We start from the raw sequence: 26,030 nt of genomic DNA, 5'->3' as shown, positions 1-26,030 counted from the left end.
ATACGTCACGGAAGATCCTGTATATGCATGGGGCTTCAGTATCTTCCAGGGGGGGCCAATTATTTTATTGACTAAGGGTACATAGTTATACAAAGTCTTAAATACCATTCGTGTGCTGAAATTTTAAGTATTTGTGAAGACTCAATATATATATATATATATATTAAATTCAGGTGGTAGTTTTATTCAGAGGAATTAAAGAAGAAAATTGAGACTCTATCTGGAGTGGGTATGATATTTTTCCGTTTTAAAAAAGAAAACAATAAAAGAACAGTCTGGTATTAAGAAAAATCTTTGTCGTTTTCTCGAGTGTATAGTGCATTTTTACATTGAATAATATTTACTCCAATAGCTTCAACCATAAAGAGCTGGAACGCTGATAAATGTTCGGGTGCAGCGTAGTACCTGCTTCGTTGAATCAGATGAATTGAGCTGTTTCAGCAGCTTCAGGATTAATCACGTGACAGGTGACCCTAGAACGATAAGACACATTTTTTTTTCTCTCGCAGGTTGATTACAGCCAATACATACAAAAAAGAAAATGTATTAAATAAATGCACTTGAACTTTTAATGTACAGTGGTGAATATATATATATGTATGTTGTTTTAAAAACAACATGAAAATGTCTGAATTTTGTTTTATGTATTTTGTATATGTTGTGATACATGTCTCTGCAGGAACTGTCGCACCACAGTTGGTGAATAAATAAAAGCTGTACTCACTGCTGTACATAGTTATTGATGATGTAATTTTTTTTATTATTATTTATTTTGCTTTCCAACTGTAGGTTGATGGAGCCTGAAATGGAGTTCATGAACTTCATGAGCTCCATTTCTTTTCCAGTTACGTAAATAACCTTGTCAATACTGATACTTAAATGAATCATTTCATTCTTTTTCTGCAGTGTAAACTAAATGTACAGCATAAGAATGCATGTTTAACACATTGAATATGGTTGGGAAAGTATCATATGAAGGAATCCGTTTGGAAGATGTAGTGAATCGGTAATTATTCTCGCCAGTTGGGGCATGCACAAATTATTTTTCAGTGATCTCACGTGACTCGACCAATCTCTTGAGGAAAAGCCAGTAGTGCCTTTGAGAGAATTAAAACAGTTAATTGTTTATAACAGTAAAACAGTGATCATTTTATTCAAAATGTTACATGAGATACTTTTCAAGGTAATTGTCAAATGATAATTTGACATTATTTACGATTATTTTACTCTGTTTTCATTTTAAAACAATGTGCAAAATTTTCATTTTTTAAAAAAATATGCAAAATATTTCGAGAATTAGAAGGAAATTGTGCGTTTGTGCATCTGAGATATGTTGAATGTTTACACCTTGGTTATAAAATATTTTGTATATCAGTGAAAAATAGCTTATTTCCATGTTAAAAAACAATCTTCTCGTACTATAATACTGGCAGTTTAGAGGACCGTTCGAGGTCAAATTTGCACCATTTTACCTTTTTTTTCTTTTTACTCTTTCCTTCGTAATAACTGTAATTGTAGAACCAAAGGCAAAATTTGTCGCACTTCACCATCTTCTTAGGAATTTTGAATTTCTACTGCTGGTTATGATATAGTTTCTTCATGACCTATGCCATAGCAGCAAACATGATACAAATCTTAGCGCTCCTAAGACGGGTCACTGATTTTCCAGATTTTTATTTAGCCATTTATTTCGTTCAAAGGAAGTAAAGTAGCGCAAATTTCTCTTAGATCAATCTTTTAACTTACGTTTCTCTTCAAGAAATAGGTCGAGTAGCACATGGCAAAAAAGGATCATAAATAACAGAATATGATTTATTCTGCTGTCCAAGAACTGAATGAAGGGGAAGTAATTACATTGCTCGTCATATTATAGGTTTGGTTCGAAATACTTCAAGGAAGAACATACCTATGGGAAAATTATAACCTGAATCGATCAACCTGTTGCCATAACCTTGCGACACACTGATTGTGGATGACATAATTTTCAAGACCAGTTTTTGGAGAATTTCTGGATGATAATTTCTTAAATTTGGGCAAAATAATACGCTTACATCAGGGGTGCAAATAAGCAACAGTATTTTACTAGCCCAAGTAAAAAGCTACTGGCCCGCATCCCACAATACAAATCATTTACTTGCCTTTGAAATAAATAATAGTGATATTAAAAACTCGCCCGTACCGATGAACCACTTGCCCCGGGCGAGTGGTTATTTACATCCCTGGTTTATATACGGTACTGTGTAATTCAAATTGTATTAATAAAAACAAAACTGATTAAAACACTAAATATTTTAATTAGTAACCGTGTGTAACGGTTTCGGCAATGTAACATAGTCTTCATCAGACACGTTAGGGTCGTAAATACATATGTTACATTGCCGAAATCGGTACACAAGTATTATTAATTAATATGTTTTGAGCTTTGGTGAGTTCTGTTCTACTAATACATGTTGACTATTTCCGAAGCTACAATTAACAATATACTGTATAATTCTTCTGTCTTTAGTATCGGATGAATATGTTTCGCATTTCATTGGATATATGTCTTCATTTTTACTTAAAAACATTGAACTTATTATTGTTAAAAATTGATTATTTTTGTCATAAGGTAGTCTAAATTACGTTAGTATTGAAATTCAGTTTCTTTTGACGTTTAGAAAAGTATTGACTATGACAGGAATTTCAATACTGGCAAGACTCGTGAACGACTCCAGGATACAAATTTCAGGACTGTGGTAGCTCAGTGTTAGAGCGTCAGCTTTGGCGTGTGGGGTCCCTAGTTCGATCCCAGTTCCTGCCAAATAGGTTTTGAGATGGACAAACACCGTGTGTATGGGTTTTCTCGGGGTTCTCCCATTTTTTGTCACTTTCGTCATTTCACCATTATAGTCCATCTCATACTCGCCGTCTCACTTAGTTGACCTTGGTGCATAACGTGGGATGTTAAGAAATAAAATTATACCATTTTAACTTGATTATACAATGACAATTGATAATAAGCCAGAGGAGGATTTCTGTTTGTCAATATCCAGCTTATTTATTCAGTTTGAAGTTGATTTGGTGACCCCGTACTTCTGAGATTATCTGGGTGTTCTGCCTAAAACAGATTCTGACGTATGTACCTAACGTAGTTAAGTCAGACACACAAAGTCAATGGGATAGGGATAGAATGAACAGTTACGTTTCCATGCGGTTCAAAAATGATGCATAGGAAACCAAATTGATTATAACGTATCTTTCACACAGAGAACGTTTTTATAACTAATTAAAAAACAATAAATAAAAGAAGCTCTTCAGAAAGGAAAAAGGTTTGTAGTTATTCCGTTTAATCGTCTTCTGTCGGAGAATTTGATGGATAATAAATATTGCGTGGTAATTTGGAGTCGTCTTCAGCATATATCGTGCCTTGAAGTAGGATCATTAGTAACACATTTTCCATTGCCGTACAGCTGTTAGCTTTGTCCTGTTGTTTCAGTACTTACTGCTTTCTGATCAACCATTATTTCATCATCATCATGTATTTGCTTTATTACCTATCTCGTTTACTTTACGTCGGAAGTGTGAAAACCAAAAGATACAGTTTTATCCCGTTGTTTTATTCTAGAGGAGATAGACTACAATGAAATACTACTCGTATATACCGGGCTTATACAGAGAGTATATATATATATATATATATATACAGGGTGTTTCAAAACAAGACCGACAACGTTTGGGAGGTGATTCCTGACACCAAGATAAAACAAATATTTCATTTTCTGGGTGCACAAATATTTCCTTTCGGAGTTGTAGGCTGCCGAAAACATGAAAAAATGAAATTTAAAGGTCTATAGCTCCAATACTATGGGACCTACCGTAGTCGGGTCAAGACTTCACTTAGAAACTGATACGTGCCATATCCAAATATTCATGTTTCAAAATCCTGCGGTAGTCACGCAACAATTTTTATAGAAGGAGTTTTGGCTACAAACATATAATTTGAACTACTCACCAACTACCTCTATAAAAATTGTTGTGGAAGTACCGCAGGATTCCGAAACATGGATATTTGAATAGGGCACATACTAGTTCCTAAATGAAGTCTTGTCTACGGTAGGTCCCATAGCTACCTACCTTTAAAAGTTCATTTTTTTTTCAATGTTTTTGGCAGCCGATAATTCCGAAAGGAAGCATTTATGCACCCAGGTTGATCTATACTTTTTGTCTTATCTTGGTGTCAGAAATCACCTTCAAACGTTGTCGGGTGTTGTTTTGAAACACGTTGTATATGTAATACGAGTGTGTAGTTCTAAAAAGTAAAGCAATATCCATTTCTTTTCCCCTGTAAGTGTACCACTATGTCAGTTCTTGGAGAAAATACTATCCATTTCTGTTTATAATGAGATTTGAAATTACATTTTTTTTAAATAATAAAAATAATAAAGAATACTTATGCTGTACATTTTAATATTTTGCTTGCCTGCTTTTTGGAAATTTTTGTAACAAAATCTTGTCTTGTTTCCTTTGTAACAACATAAGACTTGATTTGTAACATTGAGCGTACGCTCTTATTTTCTTTCCAGCGCCCTAACATGTTCCAGGAACACTATATTGACGCTAGGAGTGTGTGATCATGTGTACCACAGCTGGGAAATCGTAGTCCATCCTGAGGTCATACTAAGAAGTAACAAAAAAATTGGAGATGCAATCAAGTCGTCCTGATCTTAAGGTGATTTAGATGTAAGAATGTTGTAAATTAACATCAAATTATGTATATTGTATATCGGAAACAAAAAAAAAAAAAAAGTCACATTCCTTTTTTTTCTTGTTCTCTTTTTCGATCAGACTGCATGATATGTAAATATCCGTACATCACCTGACTACCAATGTGCAGGGCACGTGGTTTCTTGATTAAGCAATATGAGATAAGATAAAATGTATTTGATAATGAAATGCGAATAGTGTACAGTATATAACATATCGTCCTGTATATTCTTTCCAGAAGAAAAAAAAAATGTAAAAACAAACTGATTTTTTAAAGCGATTTTTTTTTTGTTTGTGTACTAGTTTTTGTGAGTGGGTGATGTAGTATATGAGAGAATGGTTAACTTTTAGGAGACGCTTTGTTAACAGATTTATGATGTCATTTCAAGTTCAAACATACATGGACTTCAATTCCTCCCAGCCTTACCTGCACTGCTCTGTAGTTTAATTTTTGACCTGGTTAATTTTTGTATTGACACACAGCCAATATATATGCATTACTGTTTATCGTTAATGTGCCTTGACGGGGTTTATTTATGTTAGTTGTAGTCTCTAGTTAAGGCACTTCGCATTTTTTTAAGTTTAAAATCGTAACACCAGTAAAGTCTGCTGTGCAATGAAAAATTTGCAATTAAAACAAAGGCTCATTCTCATTTATTTCAATTTTTTTTTAAATTGTTGTTTTGTTTCTCAGGGCCAATCGATAATGTACAAAACTTAGACGATAAATTGAATTACAGAGTGAACTTAATGATACTTTGAAATGAATGCAATCAATGTTGATTTCTATCAGCCATATTCTTTTCCTTTTTTTCTAATAAAAAAAAGAAAATAACCATAGAGCTAGCCAGTAGTTATAGTAGCAGTTAGCGTAAGAAAATAATCAATGTTGTCATGCTGTATGTTTTATATATTTCCTTGCAAGGGATAAACAAAGTGTAGGAAGTTCAGTAAAACGTTGCTCGAAGTTTCTGTGTTGTTTTCTTTATTATAGCATCCCACGAATTGTTCCTTTCCTTTATCATTTTCTCTATCGTAAGCGAAAGCGTCAGTTAAGTGATGTTTTGAAGTTAAAAGAAACAAGGTAAGTTTTATAGGGCCTTGTTCGCAATTTGTTAGCAGAAGACGCTGTTTCAGCGACAAACAGACCGACCGACCGACCAACAAACATATACGTATTAGATATACTAGTTACTTCATTGTATAGTCAAAAAGCAGCATATCAAAATAAGTGCGGGCCCAAAGAATACAATATACGTATTCTTATCATAAATACCGTTCTAACTTTTGAAGGTGGCTGTACTTCCGTACAAGCAAGCGACGTTAAGAGCGGTATCGTGAAGCGTGAGTCATTGCTGGATGAGCTGAAGAAGTGTAAAGTACAGAGGTTGTTCAGTCTACATTTGGCCAATTTCGACTTGCCTAAAAATTTAGAAGAATCCATGGCGCCAGGTCCGGAAGTGCTCGATGTGTTTCCCTTGGCTCCTAACAATAGCCCGACAGCGTAATTTCCACTGTAATAGGCTTCCCTGAAGAACTGGGAGTGGAATCTTGTCCCATTCCCTTTACACAGCTTTCCAAAGTCCTTCCACAGTTGTCACACGCCGTTTTCCCAAAGCCCGCTTCAGCAATCCAAATCCACAATAGTCCATAGGACTTGCATCTGGAGATTTAACAGGTACCTCATTGAAAGGTATCACCTGTATACCACTTGCCTCCTCCATCTCCCTGTAGAATGCGAAGGACGATCGTGAGGTATGTGATGAGGCCTTGTCCATGTAAGTGCGCACCAGATTGGTGTCATTTCCGTACATTGTTGGAATCTCATGCTCGTAGATCGGCCGCGTGATCTGCTCCTGAAAATACTGCGAATTTATTTTGCAGTTCTTCGCAACTCTACGAATCTTCAGTATACCTCGGTAACAGTAGCCAATAACCACCATGAACCCTTTTGGGAAGGATTCTTTACAGACACGGACCTACCTTCTGAAGTTCTTGGCGCCTTTCTCTCGGTACATGATGGCTCTCGGTTTGCCGCAGTCGGAAAGGTAAATCCATGCTTCATCGAGCGTTACGACGTACATCCACCTTTGTTTTGCCAGATGCCGTTCGTACGGCTTCGGGCGTTACACTTTCGTTCCTTTTGGCGGGCATCCGTGAGAAGATGGCCGCGAGCTTTCATGACTTTTTCCAGCTTGAGTTGATGGTGTAACGTCCGGCTCACAGTCCCCAAAGACACGTCAAGACATTTAGCCATACACCTTTGTGTGGCGGATTTTTTTTTTTTTTGCATTGTCATTTTGCGAAGTTCCCTCTGCATGGTAGAGGTGGCCTTGGTGCATTCCCGCTCCCTAGGCAACTTCGTTGGTGATCCAAATAGTGGAGCTTCGTTGCTCTTGTACTTTTTAATAACATTTTTTATTGCACTTAAACTGGTGTTGCAACATTCTTCTTGGACTGTTTTCTAATGACAAAAAGACTAAAGTGAGCGTCATAAAGAGCCGCAACATATCCTTCCCGAAACCGGCTTAGTTTGGGCGGCATTTTGGTCACAGAGTGGAAACCCACACACTTGGAAACAAATTTAACACAACACTCACAACAATGGTCCTGTTTTGTGCGTTATTGTCGTCCGCGCGGAAAAACAACTCCGTTCCCAGGAAGCCACTGCACAATACTGCAAAACACCACGAGCCAGATCGGGTGAGTCCATTCTGCCCGAGAGGGGGAAGGAACGAAATCGGCCAAAGGTAGGCTGAAGAACCTCTGTATCAGTTGTAAGTGTTTCAGATGGAATGGGGCGAGTATGAAAATCGTGTGGCTCTGATAGCATTGCACAAGGTAGGCAAACCAACAGGGGAGATTGTAAAAACCCTCCAGAAGCTGCAAATTAGATAAAAAAAGTTTCCCGCAATATCCTGCGCTTTGCTAAGACTTAAAATATAAAGGTCGCCCGCGGCAAGGAATACGACGCACAGTACGAATACCGGAACTTGTGAAAATAATGGCGGCGAGTGTCCGGCGAAATCCAATTAAAAAACAGTCAGTTACGGCTCGTGAGCTAAAGATATCGAAAATGCCTATGTCTCGCACGTTAAGCAGTGACCTGGGACTCCATGGTTACAAACAACGCAAAGGACATCCCTGACAAATAAACTAAGCGCCAGAGGCTCGTAAAAGCAAAACACTTACTTAAGCGTTACGCAGTAAATGGGCACCGTCAAATATATTTTACTAACGGAAAGATTTGCAGTGTTGAGGGAAATTCCAGTGCCCAAAATGACAAGATATATATATCCCACAAACTCTAGAGAAGCTGGTGAAAAGGTTCCAGGGATCCAGCCGGGTCAGCATCCTGCCTCAGTCGTGGTATGATGGGATGTGAGCTACGAGGGTACAACGGAGCTCCATTTCTGTGAAGGTGGTTAATACGTCAGCCAAAGCGCACCAGAAGATAGTGCTTGAGAGACTAGTGAAGAATCTCACCAACACCTTCTATGGACAGAACTGGAACTTCCAGCAGAACTCTGCCCCAGCACACAAGGCACGGCTAACCCAGTAGTGGCTGAAGGCAAACATTACGGACTTCATTTCCACTTTAGATTGGCCTTCTGCAAGTCCGGACCTAAACCCTTTGGACTACAAATAGTGATCCAAGCTTCATGACATGATTTGCAAGAAGACATCCCAGTATTGAAAGTTTAAAGTGGTCTCTTCGGCAGGTAGCTGAATATTTTCCAGTTGATGTGTTGCGTTATGCAATTGATGAGTGGCTACAAAGACTTTAGGACTGTGTATATGCTAATGGTGGCAATTTTTAATAATTATTTGTGAGTTTAGTTCATAATGCGATTACGTTATTAAGTGGTTGAACATGCGGTTACACAAATGTTAATTTTCAAGTCTAACATGGTTACGGCTTTTGTTTTATTTTCAATTAAATTAAATTGAAATAATGAAGATTTTAAGTTCGAATTAAATCAGCAAATTGGCTGCACAGTTGAACACCTAATAGCGCAAATAGTGAAATGAATTAGCATTTAGAATTGGCGTGACGCACAGACCGGGGCATTTTTCATTTACTATTAAAATAGTTTTTATTCGAATATCAGCGCCCCCCTTTTTTAAATGTAAGCCTGAAATTTTTGAGAGGCACTTATAGTCGCATATAATACGTTATTGCGTAAATTGTGGAAATACGGATATATTCTTTCTAATTGTTGTTTTATTGTTCTTGAGTTTAGTATTTTATTTTTACGATAAATGTACACTCATGTCCAAAATTATTGTCGCATATCAATAAATATGTTGTAGGAATATAATTTGATAACGAATTCGTTCAGTATTTCTTACAATGTTAGTATGCATACAATCGGCAAAGATATGTATGTGGCAAATTTCATGTCGAAAGAGCAGTAAATACGAACAATAAAACGAAAATAAAACTTTCTTGTCCACTTAGCAATATTTTGTTTTACTAATTCTAATTTTCGTATTTATAATTCATTTCCTATGAAATTTACCACAAATGTACATTTCCCGATTATACACAAAGTATCAGTATTAATAGTACTCTGTAAAATCATTATCAAATTATATTTTTACAAGAAGACAGTTATAGACATGCGACAGTAATTTTGGACAAGAGTGTACATAACCTATAATAACAACAAGATCACAAATTACGATTAAACAATGACCATATTTGTTGACAGGCTTTGTTTATTCATAGTCATTAAGTTAGTTCACATATGCCACTACCAAAGTGCTAGACAATTTAATGTTGGTGTTTTCTGACTCGTATCTGTTTCGTTACTGCTGCTGTCTTCTTAAGATGGACTTTTTTTTGTTTTGTTTTGTTTAACCAAGCCTAAAGGAGACAGTGATGATGAGATGGATGGTAATGGTGAAATGAGGAAAGTGGACGGAAACGATAGAACCCACACGGTGTTTGTCCACCACAATACCCATTTGAGAGCTGGGATCAAATCAGAAACCCCACGCATCAGACGTGAGCGCTCTATCACTGAGCCATCGTAGACCCCACAAGATCGTTGTCTATGGATTTTGCCATATGGTCATTTTCTATTCGGTTTAATACATTGAAAACTTCATTGAATAGTTGAAGGTATTTCTCTTTATGCATCAGGTAGAGATTGTTTCTAATAATGATACTCTGTATCTTTTTTTCACGGGAAACAAGATCGAGTCTTACCTTAATTTTTGCCCAAAAGATGGAATTATTGTTCGCTCATAAGCGAGACTGTTAATTCGGAGCCTAACCGTTACTAAGGTGCTCTTCTTGATAGTTGCGCAAAACACGTTTTGTTGAGAGGTTTGAAGTAAAACGCATTCTTGGGAGTAGAGGAATCTAAAAATAAATAAAAATAAAAAATAAGCTGGTCAGGTTTTATTTTCAGGGAAACATGATAAAGATCTTGTAGGGGATGCTTTCATCCTCATAATTCTATAATATTAGTGGATTACGAAAGAAATCCAAAAGTGAGGTTAAATACCATTCAATAAGTCTCGTTGAGCGAAACAAAATTGAGATTTTTTTTGGGGGGGGGGGAGAACTAAAAACGGATGGTGTACTATAACCACACCAGCTATTAACCCTTTCGGACCCAGGTCATTTTTGGCGTTTTCTTACATGGGCCAAAATTTACAAAAAATTCTCTAACCGAAATTCAAGATTTTTTGTAGCTGGCACCACTGTTGCCACGTGTCCAAGTCACCTATAAAAATTCTCGGGTGTGCCGACAAGGTACAGTGTAAACCTGAAGTCACTGGCTGCCATACAAAGAGAGGAAGAAAAAATTCATCATACACATGAAATTTGACACTTTTTACACCTCAGAAGCAAAAATCAACAGATATGCCGGGGCTGCAGCTTCCCTAATTGTCCTATTGAAACCTTTTATGGTGCGTTCTATAGGCCAAAGAGGAGGCTTTCAGATAGTGATACGTGTGTTCCAATGTGGCCAGCAAGAAGGAAATAATAGATGGGAAAATAGGAAAGTTTCCGAATTTTCACCTAAAATCCGGATTTTTTTTTTTTTTTTGCTAGAAACACTTCCACCAGACAGACGCAAACTATCTGAAAATAAACGTTGGTACCGCACTAATATATCCTACAAGTATCGTGGCGATATCTAACAGCAAGCATGAGATAACCCACGACACTGTCCATCACAAACTCATGGCCTGGGATCGAAGTAGGGTACTGCATCATGACTTGGCACAAACTTGTCGATACCCAAGCTGAAATAGTGGATGGGTCAAGCATGACGTAGTGTTATTATTTATTTTCGGTGGACTTCAAAGAACTATGCTGCGATATGGAACTTTATTTTTTTTTAATTAATCCATAAATACGAGGGCTGTCTAAAAAGTATCCGACCTTTGGCCAGAAAAATAGTTGCGAATACCTGACAGATTTGGGACCCTAATCCCCTTCAAAGTAGGCCCCTTGTGCTTCCACACACTTAGCCCACCGATCCTTCCACTGCTGGAAACACCGTTTGAAGTCTTCTTTTGGAATGTTGTTCAGCTCCTTCGTCGTGTTCCGCATTATGTCTTCTCTACTCTCAAAACGGGATCCCTTCAGAGGCGTCTTAAATTTTGGAAACAACCAGAAGTCACAAGGAGCCAGGTCTGGAGAGTAGGGAGGTTGGCGAACGGTTGTAATTCCATGTTTGGCTAAGAACGTGTGGATCAATTGGGATGAATGTGCTGGAGCGTTGTCATGATGGACGTGCCAGTTCTTCGCTGTCCACATGTCTGGTCTTTTGCGCCGGACTGCGTCACGGAGTCGCCTGAGAACATCTTGATAGTACTCCTTTGTCACTGTTTGTCCTTCCAGTGCGTACTCGTGATGCACAATTCCACGGGCACCGAAGAAAACAATCAGCAACACCTTGATTTTGCTTCGCACCTGCCGCGCTTTCTTCGGCCTTGGAGAATCGGGATGCTTCCATTGAGACGATTGTTGTTTTGTTTCTGGGTCGTACCCGTACACCCATGACCCATCTCCAGTTATCACGGAATTCAGATACCCAGGATCAGTGTTGGTGGTGTCCAGAAGGTCCTGTGCAACGTCAAAACGGGTGTCTTTTTGTTCCTGAGACAACAACTTGGGTACAAATTTAGCAGCCACTCGTTTCATGTTCAAATCGTCACGCAAAATTGCATGTGCAGAATCTTTACTCACTCCAACATCTTCACCAATCTCCCGCACTGTCAAACGGCGATCTGCCATCACCAAATTTCGCACCCGCTCAACAACAGCTGCATTCCGAGCAGTTTGAGGCCTGTCGCTACGCTGCTCACTCTCGACTGATGTGCGGCCATCTTTGAATCGGTTGAACCATTGTTTAATTTGTGTTACACCCATCGCATCTTCTCTAAACACCTGTTGAATCTTACGAATTGTTTGGCTTTGAGAATCACCCAGCCTTTGACAGAATTTGATGCAGTATATTTGCTCAATTCGTTCAGTCATCTTGCGAGAAACACTAAATCCGACAAACACTACCAACAGCACCTCACTTCGCGACCACCAGCTCACGACTGGCACACGCGAAGGCGGTGAAAATATTCAAGCATGCGCATTAAGGTTCCTCCTTCCACCGTGCACGGTGGCGCCGCCTGAGAATCACTACTTTGCGTGGAAAAAATTAAGGTCGGATACTTTTTAGACAGGCCTCGTATTACAATAAAAGAATTGCGTTTTTTTTTTAATTCCCGAAAGACGAAACCAAAAAATGGATAAAAGAAGGGAAAGTAAGGAAAGGTATCTGTTTCAAATTAAAGTAAAATGTATACCAGTTTATTTATTTATTTAAGTATTTAGCAGATGTATTGTTTGGAACTGAATATATGTTACTTCTGGAATCTTGGATTTGTTGACAGCAAAAGTGACGACACTATGTGATCCATCTTCAGGAAAATTGAGCAGGCGTTTGGAAACGGTGCAATATAGATTGTGCAAACAAAAGTGTTATACAGCCGGTTCAAAGAAGGCTGAAAGACGGCGGAGAGTAACATGCTTTCTGACACGGGAAGGTCCCACAAGTTGTCGCTCAAATCTGATTGCCACATAGCACATAGACCATTATGAAAAATGAAAATGAGCAAAATTTAAGGTGCTATGATAGGAGCTGCTGGGCTTCAAACTTTGAATATCCAAAGAAAATTATATCATGAAATTAAGTACGTTTAAAGTACATACCCCGAAACCCGTTAAAGCAATCAAAAGTTACACAATATAATGAGAACAAAATGCCCTATCGAAAACAGTGTTGCCAACTCAGCTAAAAATATTTTGTTTCAAATAGCACCATATACAAGTGTGCATAGATTTAAAATTCACTATTACCACTAAACATAATAGTGAAGCAGAGTGGTACAGTATTGCACACTGTTGGAGCTACGTGTGCTGAAAATATTTAATGGAAAAGTCTGATACGTGGCAACAGATGATAACAAAGGAATATGGGTCTCATACTATGAATTTAGTTCATATACGTAACACCGATGATATAACATAGCAAAATGTCAGCAATGTCACAAAATATTAATGCATTTCAAAAACGAAATTGAATGATGATATTTTTACATCATCCATGTCAGATCCGAAGCTATATAGGGCGGAACTTATCATGTAAAGTTGGGTCCGAACCACTATGAAAGAGAAAGAAAATAATGAAATGTAAGGTGAAAAGTACAATAACAAGTCCGAGGCGGGATTGGAAGCCGCAATTCCTAATATGTCGGTTGTCTAGCCTTCTAGACCATATGGTTAACCGGGCCGACTAAAAACGAAATGAGGTAGTAAAATATATTTCCAATGTGAGTATAGTAATATTAACAGTGTACAAACATAATCATATGGTATATAGGGTAGGAAGTAAAAGAATATGTTACTTAAAACGAAATACATAAACCAGGAAAGTACTCTTCCAAATATTGAAAGGATAATCGTGAGAGCCATTTTACAGCATTAAAAAACGTTTCTTCGCGTGTATCATTTTGTCTTCGCTAGTTGTGTGCTTATTGACCGGGCTACAGAAGTATAATCCAAATCCCTCATTTTTTTCTAATGCATTTCTTTATTACCATCTGTCGCCACACATCAGACTTCTCCATTGAACATTTTCAGTATACGTAGCTCCAACAGTGTGAAACACTACCACTACAGTTCACTGTTATGTTTAGCGATAAAGGTGCATTTTAAATCTGTGTACACTTGTATATAGTGCTATTTGAAACAAAATATGATATGCTGAGTTGGCAACACTTTTCGATAGGATAATTTGGTCTCATTATATTGTGCAACTTTTGTTTTAATGCTTTAACGGTTTTCAGGATATTTGCTTTAAACGTACCCTCATGCGCAAAAAAAAAAAAAAAAAAAAAAAATCGCGTATACTGTAACCTGCGATTTTTCGCAATTATTCCATTTTCCTTATGTTTATGGGTAAAATTCAGTTATTAGTAAGGCGAGATAATAGAAAACAATCCATCTAAGAAGATATTTCCAAAAAAGATTATAAAATAATAAAAATATAAGCAAGAAACAAAATTATGCTCGGTTTTGTGTATACTGGCAATACTGTTTTCGAGGGATTTTGCAGTAGAGAGCACGATTGCAGAGGAAATAACACGATTGGTAGGGGAAGAGCTGAATCAAGGAACTGGAAAGTGGACTAAAATATTGCATTTATAGGCTTAAATCTAAGGTTTAAGTTGTCTGCCAAATATAAATTAGCTTCTGTAACCAAGATGTACGGAAATATAGAAACAGAGAGGAAAAGTGTTTTCTTAAGTTTGGAAATGACATGCTCTATAGCCATGAGCATATATTTGTTTAAAAAAAAAAGACAGCCAACAAAACGTAGTCTCTGTAGTCAAGTAGGTAGAGTGGCGGACTGGTAGTTCTTACACTGTTTGGACACCAGATCGAATCACATCCCATCCATTTTACTTATTTTACAAAACATAGAAAGTGTATACTTTTTATGTTAACCGAAACAATATAATAAGGAAATAACTTTTTGTTTCCTCTGAATACGTATTTATTCAGAATTCGTGTATTATTAGTAATAGCGATTGTTTTCAGTTTATGGTATGGTATGCCTATTCCTCACCTCTCCGTTTTTACACAGCAGAAGAAACTTCAACTCACTTCGAGTGTGTCTGCGAGTCAGGAACAGAAAAAAAAAAAATGCGCGACCTGCAGCCTTACAGTCACAGCGAATGAAGTAGAATAGCTCGTTATCATAAAAAAAAAAGCTGGTGTTAAATTAGTGTTTGTTTCTTTTTAGAGTATTGACTCACTCCGTCTCTCCTTCTTTCATATCCACAAGTGCAAGAAATGCAATCATAAGTCTGTGTAAGGAATAAAGAATGCTTTCTTTAAACAAAACGAAATTATACAGGTCTATTTGTGAGGAACACGAATGCTTCCAAACTTGCTATGAATATTAACTATAATCATACCGTTCTTCCGAATTATATAGTAGCGTGAAAAACTGATAATAAAATGATGTAACAGGCATGCTTTTTTTTCTAGCGTCACAACACATTAAACATAAGAAATTAAATTTTGGAGATTACAAATTATCACTTTACGTGTCGATGTAGTCCTATTCGTTTTCACATTCGAGCGACGAAAGAAGAAAGTGTGGTGATAGTTATAAAAATCGAATACGAGATTTCAATGAATTCAAGTTACATGGCCCCTACATATCGAAAAAATGATTTTTTGATGTCTGCCCATCTATTCGTCTGTCGGTTCGTCACGCTTTTACATGCACTCAAATAGAGGCCATACTGTTCAACGTATCTGGACCGAATTCTAGACAACGTTTTAATAACATACTATCGTTTCGAATTTTATATCCTTCGACACCTGAAAGTAAGGGTAGTTTACTGAAGGATGAAAATTTAAAATAATTCAATTTTCTCAAAAAAAAAAAAAAAAAAAAAACTGTGACGATTTTTATAAACATATATTTCATTAACAACTCTTCACCGTAGTATCAATCATTTTTCTAAAAAAAAAAAAAAAAAAAAAAAAACGTTGATGAAAATAATCGTTTCATTTAAAGTCTAATTGGTATAGTTTGTTTTCTAGCACAACAGTAACTTGCTTTTCGGCTTAATGACAAAACAGAATTGTCAATGAAAAGGGGTAATTATTTAGCAATTTTAGACTTTCTAGCAGAAGAAGAACCACTCATCTAAAACCATCTAAATTCAAATGCTGTGTTTAAGGACACGTCTTCGGATATCCAAAGTGACCTTATTGACTGTATTACGGAAGTAATTATTGAAAATATACTGGAAGAGATATGAAATACTCCTTTTGGTTCTATTCAAGCCGATAACACAACTGATGTGTCAACCAAAAGTCAACTGAGCGTAATGATTCGTTATGCAAATGTTGAGACTGGAAACATAGAAAAGAAGTGTTGGCTTCTTTGACACATCAAAAGTCAGAACAGCACAAGGTCTTGCTAAAGTTTTGCTAAACGTTCTGAAAGCACGGGAAATCGATTCAAATAAATTAGTAGCACAGGCGTATGATGGCTGTAATGTAATGGCAGGAAAGTCAGGAGGAGTTCATACTATTATTAAAGAAACCTATCCACATTCTGTATTTATCCGTTGTTATGCCTATCAATTACATTTAGTGTTTCTTAATTCTTGAAAGCAAATAAGTAAAGTAAAATTATTTGTTTCAAGTATTAGTGGATTTCACAGCTTTTTCAGTCGGTCAAGTAAAAGAAGCGAATTACTTCGGGAAAAGAGTTTTAAATTGACAAGTCCTTGTGATACTCGGTGGAACGACCAGTCGCGTGGTGTTGCCACAATATTGGAACACTATCCAGAACTTAAATCTGCATTAAGTGACATCATAAATAATGATGGGTAGGACTTAAATTCTATTCATATTACAGTTGGGTTAACAAGAGACTTTTGTGACTTGATATTTGTTTTCTGCTGAACTTATTCAATTGTATTTTAGTGCATTCGAGTATACTTTACGATATCTTGCAAACTAAAATATCAGATACTACATTATGCAATAATGAAATATCAAACTGCATTAGAAATATTAAGAAAGTAAGATCTGAAGAAGTGGTATTAAGTTGTGTTAAAAAATCAGAAACAGTCTTGAACTGTGATAGTGTAGATGAAAATGGAAGTCATTATACAAATAAGATCATAAATAGTTTACGACGGCTTTCATTCGAGACCATTGATTGCATCACGGTTAAGTTCGAGACACGTTTTCGGGATTTTGAAATCATTCAATTTATGGAGCTTTTTGATTAAAAGAAAATTCCAGTGTACAACAATGAATTTCATTTTCCAGAAGAAAAACTCGATAGCTTGGTAGAAAATACCCGTGTTTTAACAGGAAGAAACTAAAAGGAGAACTTTCGTTTATATATGCAAATGAAGACAAGTACAAGTATTATTCACCACATGATCTCTTCAAATATTTAGTGGTAAATGGATGACAGGAAACGCTCCCAGAAACAGTTAAATTCCTTGCTCTTGTATTCATAGGCGCCGACACGAAGAAAACATTGGGGGGGCTCAACTACTCTAAATAGAAACAATGGATGTAGGGTTAGTTGGTTGAAAACCAACTGGTTTTAATTAGAGTGGGTTTAGACACCTTGTAGCTAGGCACGTACGCAGTAATTTATTTCGGGAGGAGTCCAAAGTTTTTCGGGGGGTCCAAACACAATTTCAGGCTAAATTATATTAAAAATTGTAAAATTGTCCCTAAAATTAGACTAAATTTACAAAAAAGTCCGGATTTGGGGGGATCAGTACCCCCAGGACCCACCCCCTGCGTACATTTCTGCTTGTAGCCTAAGATTCCCCTCCCCCCGCTTCGTTCTGGTTAACAGTTTTCATTCACTTTCTCACTATTTACGTTCCCCGTTTCTGTGCGTCAATAATGGACTACTGACAACTCGTCACAATGCAGTTGCAGCCTTCTCCGCTGGTCTAGTTGCTAGCGCGCATGCATTTGTGCACATAGTCCCGGGTTCGATTCCCGGTGGGAGAGCGTTGAACTACAATGGGTCGGGTTTCAGCTTAAATTGCAGATCCACGTCTCATATAGCCTTGTACTGAAAAGATACGATAAATGATAAGTCAATTCAACAACACAGTTGCAACACTTCAGAAACGATAATGCTAAGAATTCACTATAACCAATAAACTGTTTAGCCTTTTATCGCATAATAGGTTCCGTTAATTTCTGCAAGTACAATAAAAACCCTCAATAACAGACATCAATGGGACATGACTATTTTAGGGGCGTCATTTAGGGGGGCAGGAGGGGGCAATTGTTCCCCCCAAGATTTTGAGGAATACATATGCTGTAGTCAATTGTCTACTAATATACTGGTACAAAACGGGAAAGTCTTATGCCGGTAGTGCTCTCCCCCCCCCAAGCAAAGTCTGAACTGACGCTCCTGGACTATTTGTTCATATATGAAAGATGTCTGTAAAAGGGAGTGTTCTCTTCCGTAACAATACATACATTTTTGCTGGGAGGCACAAAAAAAAGTTTGAACATTTCCAATGTTTGAATGATACGAGACAATAAAATAGATATAGGAATAAGATATGACTACCAAATTTTAAATTTCTTATTAAATTGTAATATTATGTTAATATTAACTTACTTGTATTTAATTGATTTTCTTCCATCCAGGTTCAATTTTGTAGGTGGCAAACGGAGAATTACTTCTTTTTCATAGCAAAGGTTTGCCTGCGAATTTCGGTGCGCATTATAAATTCGTCTGCAATAAGATCAAGATCGAGTGCTGCAGAAAGTTCTTGATGACAATTTAAAATTGCTAACGCGTTGAGCCGTTTTTGTCCCATGGTAGATCGTAGATAGGACTTTAGTTGTCTTAAAGAAGAAAATGATCTCTCCGCTGTGCAAGTAGTGGATGGTAGTGTCAAAAATAATCGAACGAACTTAACGATTTCTAGCAACATGGTTTGAAGGTAAGTGTTTTGCTTTAAGAAGTCAAGAACACACGCGAAACTTCGGAAAGGTTGGGAGCTAGTTTGTTTTTTGCGAAGATCAAGTAACATATCACGATGTAGCTTGAGCCGTTCGATATCTATAACGTCTTTGTAAAATTCGTCTATAGCACTAACATTATTTGTTTCACCAATGATAAACCGTTCACAGAGCCCTAGAAAATGTTTTATTTTAGTATCAAACCGTGATTCTAAACACTGTACTGCTGTGTCAATAGTTTCAAAATATTGTTGACGATATAGCTGTTGTGGGTTTTCATATTCATGGGGATTATCACCTTGATTGATCCGTTTTGGAAGTTTTCTTGGTCGCGGGAGAGCTGGTTCTGAAAGCCCAAGTTCGGTTGCTTTTCCTACTACATCTGCCCAGAACGTGTCAAATTCAGTATCTGTTCGGAAATTCTGCAAAGTGAGCTGTAGGTTTGAAATCATATTTACAGCATCTTGAATACATAAAGTTTTCTTTTGTAATGCTGTATTTGCGCTATCTATGTGACAAAACAGCTTCATTAGCAATGCGAGATGAAAAAAGAAATCGAACGATTGCATTTGAACCAGGAAGCCATGTGCTTTGGCACCAGCATCTGACTTATCTGATCAAGATTACTCTGACATGAAATCCATAAGCTCATGGTAACACGACTGAAGAGAGACATGCCGTACTGTCATTCTTGTTGGACAAAACGGTCGTGAATTAATCGACTTATCATTTTCACTTTGCAGTTGATGAAAAAAAGCCAGTCTCTTAGGGGAATGTTTTACAAAAACAATTATTTCCCTAACCAGGTTGAGGACATTTCGACAGCCTGTCACATTTCTTAAAGTATCTTGAACAACCAAGCTAAGAGAGTGAGCAAAGCAATGTACTCCCATGCGCAAAAAAAAATTGCGCGTATAGTGTAACTCACGATTTTTCGCAATTATTTCATTTTCCATATGTTGATGGGTAAAATTTAGTTATTAGTAAGTGGAGATAATAGAAAGCAATCCATCTAAGGAGATATTTCCAAAAAAATAATAAAATAATAAAAATATAAGCAAAAAACAAAATTATGTTCGGTTTTGTGTATACTGGCAATAATGCTTTCGAGGGAATTTTTGGAGTAGCACAGCACGATTGCAGAGGGAATAACAAGATTGGTAGAAGAAGAGCTGAACCAAGGAACTTGGAAATTGGAGTAAAATATTGCATTTATTGGCTTAAATCTAGGGTGTAAATTGTCTGCCAAATATAAATTAGCTTCTGTAATCAAGATGTTATACGGAAATATATAAACAAAGAGAAATACTGTTGTCTTAAGTTTGGAAGTGACATGCTCTATAGCCATGAGCATTTATTTCTTAAGAAAAAGACAGGTAACAAAAGATTGTCTGTGTGGTCAAGTGGGTAGAGTGACGAATTAGTAATTCTTATACTGTTTTGACACCAGATCGAATCCCATCCGGTCCTGTTCAATTTTTTTTCTTTACAAAACATTGTAGAAAGTGTGTAATTTTTATGTTAATAAAACTGAAACAATACAATTAGGAAATAACTTTTTGTTTCCTCTGATGACGTATTTATTTAGAATTAGTGTACTATTAGTAATACCGATTGCTTTCAGTTTATGGTGTTGTATAGCCTCCTTTATCATACTCTTTTCTTGAAAAAAATTGTCTCCAATAAAGTATGAAAAATATATGTAGTCAGAAACAGACTTCTTAGTATCAAACGTGATTTATCGTGATGAAATAAACAAGTTTCCCGTTATTAAAAAAGAAAACTATAGAAAATCATTGAATTTGGTCTTAAGGTTTTTATTATGCTATATATATTCTTTATAAGACTATACTTTATAAGGCAAGATGAGCGATCATACCCTCAAATTTAGCTAGTGAGTGAAAGATGTTTTCGGCACAAATATTTTACAGGTTTAGGTGCATGAAACACCAATACGCCATGGTCTTGACCTTCGTTTATTTCACATTATTATCCGACATATCATAGCAGGTAAAAAGCAGCATCAATCGGCAAGAAGAACTGCAAGTTGTGGTCTTAGTCTGTTTTTGATGCTCCGGACTCGATCGCCTAGCACGCTCGTCTATACCTTGACTCATACGTCTATCATTCAGTGCAGGCACATATCCAGCTTTTCTTTTCGGAGGGGACCCGACACGAATCCTCGTAAGCACGTAATTCTAATGTTTCAAAAATATCAATAATAATAATAATAATAATAATAATAATAATAATAATAATAATAATAATAATAATAATAATAATAATAATAATAATAATAATAATAATAATGCAAAAGTTCTGTATTTCTCTTAAACGTTTCTTACTTGTCATTTACGAACCGGTCAAACTTAATTCTAACTCACACGAAATCAAAAAATATTTTCTAGAGACATGTAAGGAAAACTGTCTGCTACGTATATCACATAACAAAAATAGCAAATGGCAATGAGTGTATTGTTCTAATACAGTAATGTTATAAACAGACCGAAAACGAAATTGTAATCCCATTTAAAAGTGTTCTTTAATTCCACCTGGTATCAATGGCATTACGGTATATTCTTACAAGTAACACTTCCCAAGTGTAACACTCCGATTTTGATAAAATTTGACAGGCAGATACTACACATAAAATAAACGAATACATGTTTTTTATTTTCTGCGGAAAAACTGTTTTACGGGGGCAAAAGCACTCACCCAAAATTTTGAAAGTTGACGCCCGAGAGACAAAAACAAGTGGACCAAAGTGTACGAAATTGTGCACAGATATGGCAGACGTAAAATGAAGGAATACGTGTTTTGTATTTTCCTGGAAAAAACGGTTAGGTGGGACGCAGACCCCTCCAAACCTTTGATCATGAAATATCAAAAGTGCTAGTAACAATATGTCTGATGTGTGTAAAGGACGAAGAATTCCGATGACACTTTGTGTATGGACAATACGCAAAAACTAAACGAATGCCTGTTTTAGGGGACAAAATCCCCCATCCAAAATGATGAAAGTTGACGCCCGAAAGGCGAGAAGTGAACCGAAATGAATGAAATTGTGCACAGATATTGTAGACGAAAAATGAGGGAATATGGGTTCCGTATTTTCCTAATAAAAAGAAAAACGTTTCGGTGGGACACAGACCCCTCCAAAACTTTGATCGTGAAATATCAAAAGTGCTAATAACAGTATGTCAGAAGTGCTTAAAGGACATGAAGAATTGGAACGACACATTGTGTAGGGACAATACGCAAAAAAAAAAAAAAAAAAAAAAAGAATACGGGTTTATTTTCTGAGAAAAATTGGTTTTAGGGGGCAGAATTCCCCACCCAAAATTTTGAAATCGTGCACAGATATTCTAGACGTAAATTGAGGTAATTGTGTTTCGTATTTTCCTGGAAAAACGCGATTGAGTGGGGCACGGACCTTCTAAACTGTTGATTAGGAAATATCAAAAGTGCAAATAAGTATGTATACGTCAGAAGTTCCTAAAGAGTATGGAGAATTGCAACGAAACTTCGTATAGGGACAATTTGCAAACAATAAATGAAATGCATTTTAATTTGTATGAAAAAACAGTGTTGGGGCCTAGAGCCCCTCCAAAAAAAAGTTAATATTACCGTAAAAGTGCAGGAAGGAGTGGATCGAAGCAAATGAAATTGTGTGTAGATATTGTATAGACTGTATGTAAAATAAGGACTTTCGTGTTTTAAAGATGTCCCTATCAATATTGGCACATCAACAGCAAACAGGAAATTAATCGGCACGTGTTTTTGTTTATGCGGAAAAACATTGTAAGGGTTAAAGTTGCCTCGTGAAATACTACAAAATACGCTATATTGTTTGTGCTTGTTGTTGATCTGCCAAATTTGAAGAAATCTGATGGAGACACTTGTGAAACACGAGAGGCTTTACTTTTCATATCCAATATCTACAGACAATTTCATTCGCTTCGGTCCAATCCTTCCGACACTCAACGCCTCGGTCCACTCAAAAGGTTTTTTTCTCTTTTCAGAAAAATACGAAGCACGTATTTCCTCATCTTACCTCTACAACATTTGTGAACAATTTCATTCAGTTCGGTACATTTTTTCTTGCCTTTCTTGCGTCAAATTTCAAAATTCATGGGGGGGACCTTTTGTCCTCTAAAACCGTTTTTTCGCAGGAAATAAAAAAGCCGATTTTTTTTTTTTTTTTTTTTGCTTATTGTCCTAACACAAAGTTTTGTTCCAATTCTTCATGTAAATTTAGGCACTTCTGATATACTGTTATTAGCACTTTTGATATTTCATGATCAAAGTTTTGGAGGGATCTGTGCCCCACCTAACCATTTTTTCCAGGAAAATACAAAACACGTATTCCCTAATTTTATGTCCGCAATATCTGTTCACAATTTCGTTCACTTTGGTCCACTTGTTTTTGCCTTTCGAGCGTCAACTTTCAAATTTTGGGTGAGGGCTTTTGCCCCCTAAAACCGTTTTTCAGCAAAAAAAAAAAATAATAATAATAATAAATAAATAAATAAAAATAAAAAAAGCACTTATTTGTTTATTTTATGTATAGTATCTACCTGCCAAATTTTATCAAAATCGGAGTGTTACACTTGGGAAGTGTTACTTGTTAGAATTATAACAACAACGCATTGTTCACAGTTTGGACACTGACTCAAAGTATGACATAAAAAAAACCTCAAAAGGGAAAAAGTAGGTTTATTAAAAAGTGCTTGAGGTTTGGTAAGGGACAGCTTCCAGGACCTCACGCTGGATACGTCACTGAGTCAATGCATTATATTTGTTTCTTGCAAAGATGATAATTAGATGCGTAATGTGTAAAATTATATCATAGTTTGACTTTTTATAGGTCTTTCCTTAACACATCCATATTATCCGGCGTTCTGCCTGCCTGTTTTATGTCGGATAAGCGAAACTCTACTGTATTTTCAGATAGCATATACACAGGACCTAGAGGTCTGCACGGGCCGGAATTTTTAGAACGGACCCTGCCCGTCCCCTTTAATTTATAATCTATAGGCATTAGCGGATTAAGGGCGGAGCCAATGGAGCCCAGGGCCCCTAGCTCAGGGGGCTCTTTAAAATCCCTCTGTTTAATACTTACGCTCGCGGTATCGCTAGATTTAAGTCTTTGCATCAGCAGCATTTACCTGTTAATAATGAATGCAATTATTTAATTGTTAATAATGAATTAACTAAACTAATTATTGTAAACTTGGAGCACATTCAAATATTACAGCATAGTTCTCGGTAGTTCCAGAAGTAATTTCAGAGGCCACGGTGTTTCAGTGGTAGAGCGTTCACCTTTGGTGCATGGAGTCCTTGGTTCGATCTATGCTCGCGCCAAGTGAACCTTGTGCTGGACAAACACTGTGTGCGTGGGTTTTCTCGAGGTTCTCCCGTTTTATCCCACTTTTTTCATTCCACCATTTCATTCATTTCTTATCATCACTGTCTCCTTTAGCCTATCCGGCATAATCGTTGGACGTAAAACTTAAAAATTTCATTTCAAATCATTTCAATCAAAAAACAGTTGCAGGAAGTATGTAATTTCGAATAAAACAAACTACTATATACAATTCTGAGTATATTATTCTTTTATGAAATTCTCGCGAACCTTATTTCTAAATCGAAGGGTAAAAAGACTAAATTCATTCTCTTATTATTATAGATCCATTTCAATTGAAGCAGTTGGAATAGGTGAAAAAAAATTAAAAAAAAACATACCCTATATTCCAGTGTGCCACAATCGGTATAACGCGCCACACTGGTGTGTCCAGCAAAGTGAACAGTGTGACGCAAACTTTTTCCTATTATTTGCAAGAATATTTGTCGAGTTCCTGTTATTTATTATTATTATTATTATTATTATTATTATTATTATTATTATTATTATTATTATTATTATTATTATTATTATTATTATTAATGATTTTTCCATGGATCAGCTGTCTGTATACGGTTAAGCAAACACAAGTATCGCATTGAAGGAATGAGTGTAATTATTTACTTTAATAGTAATACAAAAGTCTATTTGCTTGTATATTCTACCGGTAATAACTGCATCCGTCTAGAAAGCTAGGACTAACAACAAAGGAATACCAAGTTGTGACCACACACCGCCCCAAATCGTGGGTGCCACAAGTTCTCTTCTACGCCTTAGAACAATAAGGGCTGTAGCGTTCAGGGAGAGAGAGAAACAACTTAATTCCATTGCAGTTATATGCTTATTAAATGTTAACTTATATTTATAAATTATGGAAGTGATCGTATCGTTTTCTGTTTATTATTATTATTAATAATAACAATAATAATAATTCTTATTATTATACATTTCTTAATACATTGATTGCCATGTGTATGGAATTCCATACACACGGCTGTCCTGTACAGTAGAGCGTGATTATTTAACATACGCAAACAATGTAGATATTCCAAGTTTGTTGTGTTCGTTCTATAGGTGTGTATGTCATTAGATACATATGGCGTAGAAATCAAAATTTAATGTCCATGCCACGTATATGAAAAACCATACACAAAGACATTTATGAACAAAGACATTGGGTTTGAGTTTAACGTCTCGTTCAGCAACGAAGCTATATGAGACGTCAGCCTACTGATTAACGTGGACTCCGAACCACGTGAGCTCTCGCCGGGAATCGAAGCCGGGTCTTCCACGCCAAAGGCGCGTACGCTAACCACTAAGGAGCTTATGAACAGACACATTTATGAGCTAAAACAAAGGCGAAAACAAAGATGTGTGATGTGATTTTGAGTTTATCGTCCCTTTCAGCAGCGAGGCTATATGAGACATGGACCTACTGATTAACGTGAAATCCGAACCACATGAGCTCCCGCCGGACGAAAACAAAGACCTTTGGAATTGACAATTGTTTGGACATTCCAGTCGAACCTACCTAATATTAACAACGTTTCTACGATAATTTCGTAACATTGTATTATTTCTTTTGTTGATTAGCTTGGTTAGGCTTATTTAAACACTTTCTTCTTTGCACCGACGTGTCACATCTCTTGGATGAAGATACACTAGCTCTCACTGGAAATCTAATCCAGAACCAATGCACTTGAACCATTTGACCACAACAAAGCACATTTAAAATGAAGTTTCGATTTTGTTCGGAAAATTGTGATTAGGTATAACATTTAAAAATATATTTAAGAAAGGGTACGGAGTAAACGCACT

General features: G+C 36.5%; 1 protein-coding gene across 2 annotated transcripts in view; it reads left to right on the top strand.

Moving 5' to 3' along the window:
* Nucleotides 1-5,710, top strand: part of LOC145664883 (luc7-like protein 3) — a 61,493-nt gene extending 55,783 nt beyond the window's left edge. For both annotated transcript variants that reach the window (XM_081731936.1, XM_081731935.1), the window contains one exon: nucleotides 4,563-5,710. In XM_081731936.1, the coding sequence (XP_081588062.1) occupies nucleotides 4,563-4,570 (8 nt within the window). In that variant the 3' untranslated portion in view covers nucleotides 4,571-5,710. The remainder of the gene's footprint in view (nucleotides 1-4,562) is intronic.
* Nucleotides 5,711-26,030: the final 20,320 nt, after the last annotated feature.

Source organism: Thermobia domestica, chromosome 11 (assembly GCF_964235325.1).
Source record: "Thermobia domestica chromosome 11, izTheDome1.hap1.1, whole genome shotgun sequence".
NCBI classification, from domain to species: Eukaryota; Metazoa; Arthropoda; class Insecta; order Zygentoma; family Lepismatidae; genus Thermobia; species Thermobia domestica.
The sequence above is the reverse complement of the archived record's forward strand: the minus strand, read 5'-3'. Positions and strand labels throughout refer to the sequence as shown.